A 16604-nucleotide genomic window follows, 5' to 3' on the forward strand; every position below is an offset into this window, starting at 1 on the left:
CTTCTGATCCCATGGGCCCCATCCTTTCTTTGCTTGCCATGTGGCTTTCTGCTTTAGAGTCTGCCAAAATCATGGATGATCCTCCTCTCTAAATGAAACCATACTTTGAATCTTTTCATTGCAGTGAGATGGAAATTTTAGGCAGGGTCAGCTTTTTGCACAACTGCAGGGGGCAGCAGTCACATAGGCTATCATGTAGTAATATTGATACATAATACTCAACAGAGAAGGGAGAGTCAAATATTTTACACACACCTTACCTCCAAAGCAATACCCCAACAAGATTTAAATCTTATCCTTACTGGTTTTGACCCTTGGCCAATTGAGGGAGTCTTCAGTAGTCAAAACAGCCCAGGAATCCAGCATTTGTGCAGTTTGTTTGAGATGGACTGGACATAGAGGTTAGGTCTCATAGCCCACAACCAAAAATCTGTGGGAAGGAGAAGGAAACTGTTCCAGCAAAGATATCTTTATTCCTGTTAATAATCTTTCCTGGGACAGATATTAAGGCCAATCACAAAATTGACTTGTAATATCCCCGTGCCTTAAAAATCAGACTTTGCTCTGGATAAATCTCTAGTTAGCCTCCCACCTGGAATTACCTGAAAAGCTTTCAAAAATATTATTTCCTGCTTCCCACCCTTACAGAAAATTCTGTTTTAATCAGTCTAGACTATATATGATTTGGATACTAGGATTTTTTTTAAGTCCCCAGATGATTCTGATACACAGAATTATCCATTATATGACTTGAAGAAAAATAGCAGTGCCTATACCCCAACCGACACTGATTGATTCAGAATCTCTGGTGTTGGGAACAGGATATTAGTATTTTATATACTGTCCCCAGATGATTCTAATGCGCATCTGGTCTAAGAACCAAAGATCCAAAGAATCAAATCTCTTATTAAAAAGATCAGGGATGCAAGATTTTTAAATATTTGTTACTCCATTCCCACCCTGGGTTTTGGGGATGATTGAACACATGACATCTAACCCCGGACAGATGAGCCTGACAGCAGTTTATTAGTCATACGTATTCATACCCCTGGGGGAGGTGGGCATCACACACCACACAGGGCCATGCAGGGGCTACACTCAGGAACAGAGTGAACAGCCAGTGGCTCCGGAGGGTGGGGGCCCCCCAGGTCCTGAGGGAGGCTGTGATTGGCTTGTTTGAATAATTCTGTGGCTGGCAGGGAACTGAAACCTGCTCGTCAAGAATAAGCAGAAGTTTCACATGGTCTCCTTGATGAAACCTTGTGTTTAGGGGACCTTATCTGCAGGAGCAGAGCTGGTAGGGAAACTTGTGGACAGGCCATTCTAGGCTCTCCCAATTTTACTAGATGTCCAGGAAGCACATAATATTGAGCTCTAATTTTAGTCCTTATGGCACTTTTCCCTTACACAACAAAGGGCTCAGTCACATACCAGTTCTTTGTCATGAATACACATATATTTATATATTGCACAATGCATATGTATTGATCTGTTCATATTCACTCTATAAATTCTGTTTTTTGGCATTTGACTGATCAAGACGGTTGACTAGATATAGGTAGTATGTGCCTCTTCCATAGAGAGGAAATAGAATAGTAAGCAGATTCTGACATTTCAAACAGACTGTCTGGGAGATAATGCTAAGATTCATCAGGGAAGCAATGGCAAGCACCAAAAGTGGGTAAAGAGAGCATTCAGGACAACTTGCCCAGCTGGGGACTGCCTAAGAGCTGGGAGAAGTTCCTGGACATGGGGAAACAGTAAGAGAGAAGCCCACAAAGCTCCACACTCCAAGGCAAGCTTTTACTCTCTTGGCTACCAGAGAATCCCCCCAAACCATGCAGGTCTCCAGCCTAACATGGAGCTGCTTAGAGATTGCCCAGAGACAGTGCTCCAGAAAGGAAATCCACATGGAATCCTACATACATCCAAGCCTAGAGCAGCTTGAGCTGGGCACCATTCTGACAGCCTGGATGCCAGGAACCTATGGGCACACCTGCAGCCACTGCATGGCTCTGAGGAGGGATAGAGGATCCCAGGCTCTCCCAGATACCCCTGGAAAGGTCCCCACAACCCTGCTGTGGGCTGCTGTTGAGACTGATATGAGTGAAATGAGATATGAGTGAAAATCATTTTCCACAATTTCTCACCCATGCTGCTTGCCTGCCCCAGCCTTTCCAGTCACAGCTCCAAGCCACCATTTTGAGAGTTTGACACTGGGCTGTGACCTGCCCTCATGTTGACTTTGGGCTGACACAGCTGCAGCTCCTGCCCAGTTAGGGAGGGATAGGGAAACCAGGCTTTTGAACACACATCTAGGAAAATACTCACCATCTTGCAACAGGATGCTGTGAGACTGAGTCTTAAGCGAAATGTACTCCCCACAGTTTCCTGCAATGTATTAATAGCCTGCCTGAGAAGGGACCTAGCCTCTCTGGTCACAGCCCCAAGGCACCATTTTGGGAGCTTGAAGCTGGGCAGCGCCCCACCCTCTGGTTGAATTCAGGCCGATGCAGCTGCATCTCTGCCCAGCTGGGGAGCTCAAACTCTCCTGTACACACCTGGGACATCTCCCACAGCCCTGCTATGGGCTCCTGTGAGACGGAGATATGAGTAGACCACATTCCCCAGAGTTTCTTGCCCATGCTGCTCACGTGAAAGGGGCCCTGCCATATTTGATTGCACCTCCACACCTTACATGCCAAGTCAGCTAAGGCACGGGGGATCTTTTCCCGAGGCTCCCAGAGCCAAAGAGCTCTGTGCTCCCTGGCACCCACCTGGTCATCTGTACCCATGGTACGTTCACCCCAGAGACAGGCCCAGAGCCCTATAGGCACAGAACCCACAGTCCAGGAATCCCTGCCCAGCCCCTTTCTTCACCTCTTGGGGAACTTATGGCTGAGAATGTGGGATACAGTGATAGCTCAATTTATTCCATTATATTTAATACTCTATTTGTCTCCCTTCTAAGAGTCAATTTCATCATTGTGGCATAGGCAAATGGATTTGACATTTTTTTAAGATCTTGTTTTATCTGCAAGATAATAAAATTATTCAGATTCCTATAAAAATTATCACCTTGTTTTGTTGCTCATCTTTTTGTGTTAGACTCTGGTTTTATAAGGAAAACTTTTCTGTCCGGACATCCAGCCCCTTGCTCCTGAACGTCACTGCAGACTAAGACGTCTTGTTCTGAAATCTGCACTCCATGCTCTTTCTTAATATCCCAGGGAGAAGCACATTAGCATCCGTGCAGGTTCATGCAAAGGCAACATGTTCTAGATTCCCACAATGGTGGCCTTCCAAGGGCTCACTGATCCCAGTGACATGGACGTTGTTTCACCTTCTAGCTGGAAAACCTGGATGAATGCGAGGTGTGCCGGGATGGAGGGCTTCTGTTCTGCTGTGATACTTGTTCCAGAGCCTTCCATGAGGACTGTCACATCCCACCTGTGGGAAATGAGAGGTGAGTGACATGCAGTTTCCCTGTCTCTCCTCTCCTTCTATGACCATTCCTCTGGCCATGTGCCCACCCCCTGTCCCCCAAGAGTGCCTGCTTGTGTCTAGATGGGGAAGGAGCAGGCTGCTTAGGTCCTGGGGCCCAAGAGTATGATCCGGAGAGCTGTGTGACAGTGCTGGCAGCAGGAGGTTAACGTACTTTGTGCTGTCAGGGGCACCTCCTGTGGGATGCTGAGGCTGGTGACAGGCCTGCTCCTCTGCCTGCATATTGTCATTGCCCTTTCCTCCAACTTTTGCATCAGGAACTCCTGCCCAAGGGAGTTCAAGAGCAGGAAACACCAATTGTTTATATTTTGTGCTTATTCAGAAAAGACAGGAAGCATGGCCTAGTCCCACATTTTGCCACGGTCGTTCAGAACCCCCTAGGTCCCTGGGGGTTAAAGCTCAGTTTCCAATGCTCACGCCCAGCAAGCAGGGCTCCTTGTGCCCCCAGCAGTTCAGGCAGGGAAAGGAGAGCCACCACTCTGGCACCACCTTCCTTGGACGGCCCGCCTGCTGCCACGACTGACAGGAGGGAGCCATCAGTGTGCGACCTCATGCGGGGGGCTTGGGCACTCTGAGAGGTATGCCCCCATGGCAGAGCCCCTCACCCGTTCCTGAAGGAGGGAAGTGGCAGCCACAAGAACAGTGGCTGTTTCCAGGGGCCTTGCCCTCTGCTGACCTTATGCCCAACCTGTAAGGACCCCGTGGAGTTGCATCTTCTGCAGGATGGGGGAGTTTTCAGGAAGCCCACGGTGTCATCAGGAGTCTGAGATCCTGGAGAGGCAGATGGGGCCTGAGGAACAGCTGGTGAGTCAGATGTGAACCCCCAGCCCTCTCCTTTTTCTTTCCACTTGAGAAGCACAAACAGGCACAGGGCCAGTGGCATGGCATCCAAAGGGAGCCTGCTCTTCCAAGCTATGCTGCAATCACACTGAGATAACACCACAACTTGTTTGCTGAAAAAGTAACTCAGCCGTTACATTTCTGTTTCCAAGAGCCACACATGTTGAGGAAAATTCTGGAAGATGGGTGTGAGTCATGCCTTCTGCCTGGGTATATATATGCGCTCATTCCCTCCAAGTTGCTTTTCATTTATAGCCTCCTTCTTTTGCAGAAATGTGAATTCCTCCTCCTGAAAGTCTATTGCTGTTCTGAGAGCTCCTTTTTTGCCAAGATTCCATATTATTATTATGTAAGTAACACTAGCAAGCCGTGATTACAGGCTGCCGTGGCGTTACATGACTTGTAATGTTAAATGATCTTGATCCCGTGGGGTCAAGAGCACAAGCTGCTGTTACTTTTACTGTGTTGAATGTCTGCTGGATTTTATGGGAACCCACACAGGTGAGACACTGAACGACGCTGGTAACTCCCCTGTCGGTATTTTTGCCACCAGATTAGAGAGGCTTCTCAAGGCCTGAAGGAACCCATGTGGTTGAACAAAATCAAGAAGAGGCTGAATGAGCAGGGTTACCCCCAGGTGGAGGGGTTTGTGCGGGACATGCGCCTCATCTTCCAGAACCACAGGGCATCGTACAAGGTAAGTGGCTCTTTCTGCTTCCGTTTCACTTCCTTTCCATTGAGTGGTCCTCATTTTCTGGCGCCTGGAAAGTTTTAGTTTCCCTCCTCCTGTAACAAGCTTGCACAAGTAAAGGTTCTGGAAGTGGTCTAACCTTATACACTTCCACTATCTGAATTGTTGTAAAGAACACGGATTACTTTTCTAGCTCTCACAGAAATAAACAACAAAAGCCAACTAAATGGTAGTCCCCAACCGTGGTAATGGTTTCACTTTTCTGTCTAGTTAATAAGAAATAAACATGCCTGTAGGAAACAGAAATTACTCTTTGCTGCATGAGTTTTCAAGTTTAACCTGATTAATGTAACTGGTGTTTAAGGCAAGAGTCTTACTGAATGTTGGTGTGTGTATTGTACATTTCAAAATTGTTTAGAAAATATATTTCAAATATTCTCACCACAAAAAATGATAAGTATTGAGGTGATAGATATGTTAATTAGGCTTGATTTAATTTTTCCACATGGTATTTATAAATCACAGCATCACTTTGTGCCCCCAAATATATACCATTATCAATGATCAATTTTTTTTTTTTAAAAAAGACAAGAGTCCTGATCACTCTCAATTGCAAGGTGTCTAATGACACTAGTGATGAGTATCATTATTTTTGTCTTTATTATTTTTCTCCAGTACAACAATTTTGGCCAAATGGGACTTAGACTGGAGGCTGAATTTGAGAAGAATTTTAAGGAAGTGTTTGCTATTCAGAAAACAAATGAGAACAGTTGACTGGTGTGGTGGATGCTGAAGAAGTTCAGGAAACAGTATCCCCAAAGCATGCTGCTGATTACTGCAAACTGAGGGTATTTGGGGAGCAGCAAATGCAGGGAGGGGCTTGCTCTTAGCTCCCCTTATCTGCCCAAAGATGGATCCTCCAAAAGGAACTCGGTTGTCATGAATTCCCTCCCTGGGAACCTCATCAACCAGGGAAGGTTACTCGCATCACAAGGAAGGAGATTGGAGGTGACGCAAGCCCAGACCACGTCTCACCTCTTCTCCTGAGGGCTGCTCCAGACAACTTTTATATCCTGCAAGACCGCCTGTAACTATCACATCCTTCCTTCCCTCACCTGTCCACAACTGCTGCTGCCACCTCCCCCCAGGAGCCCCAAGACCCCATTCTTTAAAGTTGAGTAATCTGATCCTTCTTGGAGTCTGACATTTTGTGGGACTCTCATGTGTACATACATCACTACATGTTTTTTGTTCCCCGGTTAATCTGTGTTATGTCAATTTAATTCACAGCCCAGCCAAGGAAGCGAGAAGGGGAGAGGGAAGGCATTTTTGGCTCCCCTGCCGTGCTGTGGGTATGCTGGCACAATCTCCTTTTCTGGCCAGCTCTTTCCGATAGCTGCTTGAGGGTTGGCTGCTCCTCAGAGCACTGCTGGGGACAAATGGAGCCCGCTTCACCTAGAGGTTATGCTCTCCTGGCCTGGAGGCCAGGCCCCTGCCTCAAGACAGAAACAAGGATGTGGTGTGATGCTACTCTGTGCTCCCATGAGTCAGGCTGGGGCTAGTCTCCAGCTGTGACCACATCCTGGCTTAGCTTTTCCCACGTGATGCTGCTTCCTGCACTCCCTTCTCTTGAGAGAACTCTCAACAATAAATTGCTTGCTTAAGAGACTTCATCTCTGGCAAATGCTTCTGGGGAACCCAACCTAGGATAATGGGACTAAAAGGGAAGTTCTAAGGATGGGATTCCTTAGTTGGATCACTGTCTAGTCAAATGGTGATAGATGGAATATTGATAGTCCCAGGGGTGCTAAAACCATGCACTTGCCCAAACTTTCACCTGAGGTAAACTGGATGAGCTCTAGGTGAAGAGGTATACTAGCAATTGTCTGGCATTTAAAATGGAAGAAGAAGTAACTATAAGAACTAGTTGCTAACTATTGCTAAATGCCACTAATGTGTTGAAAAGAGTAAATGACAGGCTTATATCTATTTATTAATCACCAACCTAAAGCAAAGAGACACTCATACCTGCAGCTGGAAGGCAGAGAGCAAGGAAGGCCTGGCACAGGCCTTAATCTTAAGAATGGCAGAACTTCAGGGAAGACTGAATCCTAAGCTCAGGATGCTCCCTTATGCTAAAATCAGGGCTTTAGTACTCAGAATGGGGCTATCTAGGTTGAGGCATATGAGAACCTTGAGCTCCAGATACCCCCAGAACCCACTAGGCTTGCAGAAAAGTCCCCTTCCCCCTTGGTGCAAGAGAGAGCAGCCCCCACCCCCATTTTGCTTGAGTGAAGACTGTGCAGAGGCCTCTCAGCATAACCCGACTGGGCAAGTCCTGGGCGAGGCTGCAAGGGAAGGTGCATGCTGCAAAGGAGCCACAGGGCAGCCTGGCCAATATGTGTCAGCAGGAGCTGGAAGATTGCATCTGGGGGCAGATCCTGGGATCGAGAACGTAAAATATAAAACTGGATAAGGGAGAATTGTCAATACAGGGACACTTTTCTCTGCCACAGCATTTAATTAGCTTGGCAAGGGCCAAAAGTGTGATTCTAATATGCTCCCAGGTGGCTCACAGAGGCTGAGTATAAGCCGTGGTGCACATTAAATGAAGTGAAAGTAGAGTTACCAGAACTACCATGGTAGACTCTGGGAAAAGGGGTGCAAAGGATAGAGAAGTTGGCATGCTAGAATGGCTCTAGTCTCTACACTTGAAAGTCCATCCATCAGGTGACTGAGCTCCTCAGGAGGGCACAGACACAGTAACTGAAGGAGAGAAGGAACGCACTGCTGAGGGCTCCGGCATCCTTAAGAAGCTTAGCCATGGCTGTCCTCTGCAGTTTGGAATTATGGTAGGAATATTTTATGGAACTGGGTTCCCTAGTAGCAATGGAAATGACAGAATTTCAGATTAACAGTGGCCAGGTGGCAGCATTTAATTGTTAGAGCAAGATAAAGTAATTTCCATAAGGGGCAGCAATGGTAGAAACACAGCCAGGGGCCTGGCCCGTAGGTGTCAATGGAGATGGCTAGTGGGGTATGGGGCCCCTGCAGGCCACACAGATGGGCAGCCAACGGGGATCTCCCTCACATGTATTATCAAAACAGATGAAAAATAGATGAGCAGAAGGCTATCAGCCACCTCGGTGAAAAGTCTAGATCAGTTGCCCAGTTCCTTAACCTATACGATACCAGTGACTGTCTTAGGAAAGGCCAAGCAGAAGGCCCTGAAATTGAGGTTTCCAGTGGTGAAAATAGTTGCGACAAAAGCAATATCATACTCCTGGGAATGACAGAGATTAGTGCCACCTGCAAAGACTTGAAGGAGGCAGGGGTTGTTGTCTCCGTTACACCTCCATTTTAATTCAGCAGTTTGCCCTCTGCAAAAGCTAGGTGGTTCTTCCTGCTAGATGACTGTTAGAAACTTAACCAAGGAGTAGCCCCAATTGCAGTTGTCATGCCAGAACTGGTAATTTTATGAGAGCAGATTAGCACAGCCTCTGGTGAGTGACATGCAACTATTAGTATGGAAAATGTATTTTTAAAATATCCAGCAGGGGTGGGACTGCAAACTAGTACAACCTCTGTGGAAAGCAATATGGAGATACCTCAAAGAGATGCAAGTAGAACTACCATTTGATCCAGCAATCCCATTACTGGGCATCTACCCAAAAGAAAAAAAGACATTCTATAAAAAGACATCTGCACTAGAATGTTTATAGCAGCACAATTCACAATTGCAAAGATGTGGAAACAACCCAAGTGCCCATCAATACATGAGTGGATTAATAAAATGTGGTATATGTATACCATGGAGTTCTATTCAGCCACCAAAAACCACAATGATCTAGCACTTCTTGTATTATCCTGGATGGATCTGGAGCCCATTCTACTAAGTGAAGTATCCCAAGAATGGAAAAACAGGCACCACATGTACTCACCAGCAAACTGGTATTAACCGATCAACACTTAAGTGCACATATAGTAATAACATTCATCAGGTGTTGGGCAGTTGGGAGTGGGGAGGAGGGGATGAATATACACACACCTAATGGGTGTGGTGCACACCATCTGAGGGATGGACACGCTTGAAGCTCTGACTCAGGTGGGACAAGGGCAATATGCGTAACCTAAACATTTGTACCCCCATAATATGCAGAAATAAAAAAAAAGTCTAAAAAACCCAAAAATTAATCAATAAAATTCACCATATTGACAAACTAAAAAAAAAAAAAAATATCCAGCAGGAAGTAGGATAAGAAGCAGTTCACATTTGCATGGATTGGACAACATTATGGTCTTGTCCCAGAACAAGGTGAATTCTGATGTCTTTACAATATAGCCATCTGGACACTCTGCAATACATTACATTGGTCCACTATGTGGATGACAGTGTTTATGGGCCTGATAAGCAAAAGGTGTTGAGTATTCTGAATAACTTTTTAAGTCACAGTCACTGCATTTAGTGGGAGATAAACCTTACAAAGACTCAGAGACAATGCCATAAAAGTAAGATTTCAGGGGTCAATAGTCAAGCATGTCAAGATATCCCCTCCAAAGCTCCGGGCTATTGCACCTTGTTCTTCCTGTCATCAAGAAACACAGTGCTTGGCCAGGCGCTGTGGCTCACGCCTGTAATCCTAGCACTCGGGGAGGCCAAGGCGGGTGGATTGTTTGAGCTCAGGAGTTCGAGACCAGCCTGAGCAAGAGCGAGACCCCGTCTCTACTAAAAATGAAAGAAATTAATCAGACAACTAAAAATATACAGAAAAAATTAGTCATGCGTGGTGGCGCATGCCTGTAGTCCCAGCTACTCGGGAGGCTGAGGCAGGAGGATTGCTTGAGCCCAGGAGTTTGAGGTTGCTGTGAGCTACGCTGACGCCATGGCACTCTAGCCTGGGCAAAAGAGTGAGACTCTGTCTCAAAAAAAAAGAAACACAATGTTTGATAGTCTTCTCAAGGTGAGGGGAATAACCATGGTTGACAATTTGATGAAAAAGGCTTTGTAATGTGTGTGTGTTTGGGAGGTGGGGGCTGAGGGGGAGGCAATGGAAAGGCAGTGGGTATGCTATCTTAATACATAAAATGCAGTAATTAATGTTTTCCACTTAATAATATGTAATGGACATTGTCACAAGTCAATAAATATAGCTGTACATCATCCATGTCATAGCTTTCATTTTCCATCAAGTCTCAATTGCATGTGGCTCTTTTTAGTTATTTCTGGTGTCATAAGCTGTATCAGCTTGTACTGAGAGGCAGCACAGGCTCGTATTCCAGAGCACAGACTCGGAAGTTAGCCCATGTGGGTAGAAGCCCAGCTCCTCCCCTTCTCCCCTTGCTGCCTGTGTGGCCTTGGGCAAGCTACTGTCCTTCCCCTGCACTGATTTCATCTGCAAAATGGAGATACTAGTAGTACATGGCTCATTAGATTATTGTGATGATTAATGAGTTAATATTTATTATGCTCTTAGAAAGTACCTGGTCCTGTATGCAATACGTAAGTGTTAATAATAAGCAAACAAACTAAGAAAATTAAAACAAACATCCTTGTATCCATCAGGGCTCTTTGCCATCAAGAGAGACCCAGTTTATCTAGGTTAGACAAAAAGAGACTTCGCTGATGAAGTACACAGTGGCTCACAGAAAGGGCAGGAAGGCTGGGGTAATGAGCTGGCAAACAGCCCAAGAACCAGGGCAGGAATCAGAGCAGCTCCAGGACCAACTCAGCCATCTTGTTAAGGTTGTTAATTAATGTTTACCAGTTGTTTTTTTTTTTAACTCCACACAACACTTCACTCAAGAGTCCAACTCCCTCAAAGAGTGCCAGGCTGGCCTGGCTTGCTCGAGGGCCAGTATCTTGATTAACAGTCCCTCTACTCCTGCACCCAAAGGGAGAGGTTGTTCACCCAGAGGAACCAGGTGCTGTTCGAAAAGGGGACAGAGGAGGCTGAACGGACAAAAGACCGACATGGCTGACCAACAGAACCCACTGGGGGACTGGCAGAGGGGGACCACTGCTGTCTAACGGCGGAAAGGCGTCATTCCAGCCCAGTCAGGAGGCCACAGAGCCTCGGGGCCGAGTTCCTTGAGTCTACTGGAGCGGGGGACTGTGCCCCCTTGCCCTGTGCTGTAGCGGCAGAGGCTGAGTTGGTCACGGCTCCAGAAGGGAAGGCATCCACCCCACCTCCTGGTCAGCCAAGAACAAGGACAGGGCCTGAGCCTGTCATCAGCTCAATCCAGTTTACCTGCACTCAGAGACACGAGGGGTGTTTGCTGCAATGCTGGGGAGCCCAGCTGGGCTCTTACCCTGGAGGAGTGCGCCTGTGTCCCTGGGAGCTGCCCGGAGCCTCCCAGGGGACCCTGGGAGGCTTCACAAGGCCCCAGAATCAGACCCAGGAACTCAACTTGCTGCCATTGTGTTTCCTATTAGGCCAAACTCTCAGGTATACCCAGCTGGGTGCCATTCACTCCCTAAATGCTCAGGGAAGTCAGAGAAGGAAGGAGGCAGAGTGACGGCTGGAGCCTGAATCCCTTGTAAAGAGATGGCTGCTTAAATAAGTCCCTGAAACAAAAACCACATCTGATACTGTCACTCAATCTTCTGTAACAGAGACAGAAAATACCCTTAGGCATTAGGCTTCTTGGCAAGAACTTATATATCTCATCTGTATAGACGGTTTGTAAGTATTTACTCCCACTGAAATTCTAGAATGATGTGTGTCTTATCCCCAGGCATATTATTTGCTTTGTTATTTTGTTTACTGCGACGAGTCCACTCCATCAAGAACTAAAGTACAAAGTATGTATAGCTCTGAGTTGTGTACCCCCTAACAAAGGTGTCCTTTCTGTTTGATGCTACTGTGCAGTACCACCTCTTCCCTAGGGTGGGCCAGGGTTCAGGGGGCTCCCTCTGGAACCACTGGTGTCTGCAGTACCAGTGCTGGGTGTGGGAGTAGGCACAGCTGCTTTGTTGCTTAGGAATGAGGACCAGGGAGCTCTGTTCTAATATTCAAGAGGAATTTCCTAACCAACTGTCCTTCTTGCAGATAACAACTAGAAACTCTGAACAATATTAAGCAAACAAAAAAAACCCAACTTCTTGAAACCCCTGTGAAGTAAACGAAAGCAGGCCAACTTTGCCCGGAAGTCGAAACTCAGAGATTGACTTCCTGTTTATTATTGCCTTGCCCTGAGAGCAGCCACTGTCTTGTGTGGGGTGGCCCAAAACTTTGATGGAAATCCCACCTTCTTTCTGGTTGGCAGAGCCAGGGGGAGAAGCCCAGAGCAACCAGGCTTCCTGACAGTGATGGGAGAATCCCAGAAGGTACAAAGTCATAGAAAACAACCCAAATTCTGTGTATAAACCCTTCTGATGTCTCTGACTAATGCCTGGGGCAAACTGAAATCACTCTGAGCTGAGGGCTGAGCTTTGCCCACTTCAGACAAGACAGAGCACGCACTTTGAGCCTGTGTGAATCGCTTGCTGAAACAAAAGCTCTTTTCCTGTTCTGATTCAAGTGAGACTTATGTGCAATTAGCTGCCAATGCAGTGACCGTAGATGCAGTCTGGACACAGGGTGCTGTAGAACAATGTAATTAATCAGGTGCCTTTATACCTTCTGCTAACATTTCTTTTTCTTTTTTTTTTTGCAGAGATGGGGTCTTTCTATGTTGCCCAGACTGGTCTTAAACTACTGGCCTCAAGCAATTCTCCCAACTCGGCCTCCAAAAGTGCTGGGATTATAGGCATGAGACAACATACCCAATCACTGCTAACATTTCTGTTCAGATCCTCTGGTCTGAAGGTTTTCATCTGACATGAAACTACCTATTCCTACATGGCATTGAAATGAGTGTTTGTTTTTTTTTTGGAGCAGGGTCGTGCTTTGTTGCCCAGGCTAGAGTGTAGTGGTGTCATCATAGCTCACTGCAAACTCAAATTCCTGGGCTCAAGCAATACTTCTTCCTCAGCCTCCTGAGTAGCTGGAACTATAGGCATATGCCACCATGCTTGGCTAATTTTTTGTATTCTATGTAGGAACATAGAATACAGGGGATTACAGGCATGAGCCACTGTGTCCAGTCAAAACTGGATTTTTTCACTCCTGAAATCTTCGTTCAAGTTTTTCCCTGAACCCCATGGTGTGTGGGACTGAGAGAGTCTACACTGGCTCATCCAAAGGTGGTGCATTCTAGAGTCCTATAGTGGTAAAACCAGCCCCCCAGTATTTTAGCTAGAAACTAGCGTGTGGAGTGTTCAGAGAAGGGGGTGGGTGATTCCTCTGCGGAGACACTTGTCTTACATCTATAATTGAGTCCTGCCAGAGCTGCTGGGAAGGTGGGTAGGACCACTTTCCAGCCCCTCCCCCCATGCTCCAGAGTGCTTGTCCGCAGTTGCCTGAGTCCGGGTGGGGAGGAGGAGGCAGGACCTCAGCCCAGAGATCCCAGGCGTACAAGACTTGGTCATATAATGATGCGGCTGCAGCTTCTGCCTCTTTCTGGTGTCTATGTCCACTTCTCTGGGTCTCTGAGGATGGGACTGAGCCTGTGGCTAGTGCACTCTGCAGGCCAGTGGACATGTTTATTCTTAGAAGTTTTTGCAAAGTCTTGTGTCATCACATGTGGCCTGGAGTGCTGTACAGGAGCCAGCTGGTGGTTTTTGCTTTGTTCTTATTCAGGAAGTGCAAAAAACATCTTCTGTGTTTCTGCATTGTACCATTGTCTGAACGATAAATGGTAAATCCAGATGCCCCAGTATGGAAGGACTTGATTTCCAATACTTGGTTCTTGCATGCACAGCCCAAGGATAACATTATTGTTATCATGGTTCAGCCCAGAATCCAAGCTGTGGGACAAATGTGAGCCGCTCACTTAGCACAGCTCCGCATTCAATGGGCTCAACATCCTAGAATTATTCCAGGGAGAGGTGCCATGGCCCATAGAGGACATTCCTCATTAGTGCAGAGGGCTCTCCATTCTCTCTGGAAGGGAGGGTGTCAGCCACTCATCTGGGTCCCCTGGCCATTCTCAACTGGTTAATAGCTGCAGAAATGGCATCTATCTCAGGGACCTCCCCTTTTATTCCCTTTATGTCCCCAAGAAAATGGATCAGTATCAAATTAGATGGGTGAGTTTTCAACTTCGATGTCATTGTTTTGAGAACCAGCACAACCACGCCAGTACATTGTCCAGAAAGCCATTGTACGTGGAGTCCCCGAAGGGCATCTGCTCATGAAAACTGCCCCACCTGGCACTTTTACAGCCCACCTGCACCCAAGAGCCTCCTGCCTAGGTGAAACACAGGATGCCGAACAAAGGCTGGTCTAGCCCTGGGGCCACCCCGATGTGTTCCCAGGGACACTTCCTGACCTGGCCAGACCCAGGCAGTCCTCCCGTGCTGGTGGGCTGGCTCCTTTAGGATGCCAGCCTGATTCATGGGCACAGCATTTGTACCAGTGAGAAACAGGTGTACCAGGCAGGGGAAATGCACGGGGCTGTTGTGCCAGCTTCAGAGCTTCTTGGCCCTGGGGAAAGGTCATTAGACTTTCTTTTGGATTTCCCCAGACCAGAGCTGTTACGGTTAAGTCTGAGAAGACCCACCTCATTCTCTATGCAGGATTTTTCATGCACAGGTGCCCTGGGAAAGCCCCCACGTTCTGGTTCAGCTGTTTCCCACCCACGTTTTCCACTCCTGTGGGCAAGGCAGGCTCCATCCTTTCCCTGCATAACAACTTCAGACGAAGGTCAGCATGTGTGTATCCGCCCTTGCTAGAAATAGACTGGGGGTGCCAAGTCCTCTGTGCAGGGACAGTTGCACTAATCCTCTTCTCATGGTTGGGTTTCTGTAATGACAACCCATTTCCTGTCTCATATCTACTAAATCTGCATGGAGCTACACTGTCCTCCCCCACCGTTTCTATGTTCTGTAGAACAACACTGAGGTCTCTGCCATGGACGCTCCACTCGACGGAAGCACCCACTTACAAGCCAAAGGAAGCAGAAGGCTGCTGCCCAAGGGGCTCCTTCCATGTGCTGGGTGTGGGCCATCTGGGAGGGCCACCAGGTGCTCTCCTCTGCCACACGCGCATCACCTGGCAGTCCTAAGATCCAGGACAGTCCAGGTCATCAGGATTAGTAACAGACACATGGAGGGATTTGCAGAAATAATAAGAGTAAGGACTGCGTAAAAGGCTTCATCGTTCATTCCAGTGACCTAGGGTCCGGCTGCTGCCTTGTCTTGTCCATCCCCGGCCGCCCGTCTTGCTCTGCTCCTGGTGGAGGCCAGCAGGGGGACCCCAGGCTGACCACAACATGGAAGAAACAGCCTCCCCCTTTCCGAGGGCAGGTCTGACCCCTGCAGCCTTAGATCCATCTGGGGCACGTCCAGCGTGTCGCTGCCTGGCTTCCCCGAGTGATGGCAGTAAGTGCTGGGGGACGCACTCGTGAACATGGGAGGGAACCACCAGCAGTTCCCGGAATATTAAAAATGGTGAGCTCTGCAAAAGGCAGCTCTTTTTCAGGCAAGCAGTTGGGGCTCCAAGTGAAGCTGAGACTCTTCAGTTCTAAGTCCTTCTAGCACAGAAGCCCCCTAATGGTAACGCAAGGTGAAGGCCACCCTCAGGGAGACTGGGCAGGGCGGGGTGGTGCAGGGGCCGGCTGGGGGCAGGGCCAAAGTTGTCAGCATGAAACAAACCTCTTTGAAGTCTTCCGTCTTCTCTTAAAATGTCATTCTATGTCATCCATTTGTGAAGCTTATTTGCATTTTTGAATGCTTTAAATTACTCACCATTGAGTAAAATCCAGGACTTCAGGATTATCCTTCGGGCCGCAGGGTGAGCAGATTTGAGGGCTTTATCCTCCAGGGAGGTGGGGAAGGCAGGACCACCTTGGGGTTCCCAGGCAGGATGAAGCTATGTGGGAATATAGCCGGCTCAGAGGAGACTTCTGTCTAGGTGACAGGCCTGTTTGTGATCATGAACTGCCAGCTATAGAAATTATCTCAGAACCCAATCCTTAAATTTCTTCAAGTTTATTTAGGAGTAAATAATGGTGCTTCTCCAAATTTTAAAGTGTTTATGCAACAGAGGTAAAGGGGGGGGGAAGGTCAATGGACTGTTTCGCCAATTGTCTCTCTCTGAAACCCTCACCCTTTTTGGGAATTAAAACTGCATTCCACCCCCAGGCCAGTGATCAAAGGGGCAGAAAAATGTTCTTTGCTGTTTGTTCTTTATCATCTTAAAACAGGATTGTCCAGAAAAGGACAAGGACCAGGTCATAGCCAGCAGAGATTAGGTCACGAAGGCCCTAGATCCAAAATCAAAAACACTGATTATAGTTAAGCTGCGACATGTGACACTGGCCAAGCAGGCCAGAACCCCACTGCTGAAAACCCCCTCTTAAAAAGCCCTGTGTTTCTGATTAAAGTGAGGATAGTGGTTTTTGAGACACTAGTTCACTAGTCTCCTCATTTGCCACCAAATTAATAAACTTCTCTTTCTTTTTCCTCAAACCACTTGTCCTCATTCTTCATTCTCATTGATTTGGCCTCAGGGACAAGTAGTGAAAT

General features: G+C 47.3%; 1 protein-coding gene across 1 annotated transcript in view; it reads left to right on the forward strand.

Annotated features, from left to right (window-relative positions):
* The window catches only part of SP140 (SP140 nuclear body protein), an 83939-nt gene extending 77127 nt beyond the window's left edge, over positions 1 to 6812 (forward strand). The window contains exons 19-23 of the mRNA XM_012642479.1: positions 3351 to 3466; positions 4200 to 4308; positions 4616 to 4693; positions 4898 to 5041; positions 5711 to 6812. Coding sequence (XP_012497933.1) covers positions 3351 to 3466; positions 4200 to 4308; positions 4616 to 4693; positions 4898 to 5041; positions 5711 to 5809 — 546 coding nt within the window. The 3' untranslated portion in view covers positions 5810 to 6812. The remainder of the gene's footprint in view (positions 1 to 3350; positions 3467 to 4199; positions 4309 to 4615; positions 4694 to 4897; positions 5042 to 5710) is intronic.
* Positions 6813 to 16604: the final 9792 nt, after the last annotated feature.

The sequence above is a fragment of the Propithecus coquereli genome, unplaced genomic scaffold (assembly GCF_000956105.1).
Source record: "Propithecus coquereli isolate 6110/MARCELLA unplaced genomic scaffold, Pcoq_1.0 Scaffold18, whole genome shotgun sequence".
Classification (NCBI taxonomy): domain Eukaryota; kingdom Metazoa; phylum Chordata; class Mammalia; order Primates; family Indriidae; genus Propithecus; species Propithecus coquereli.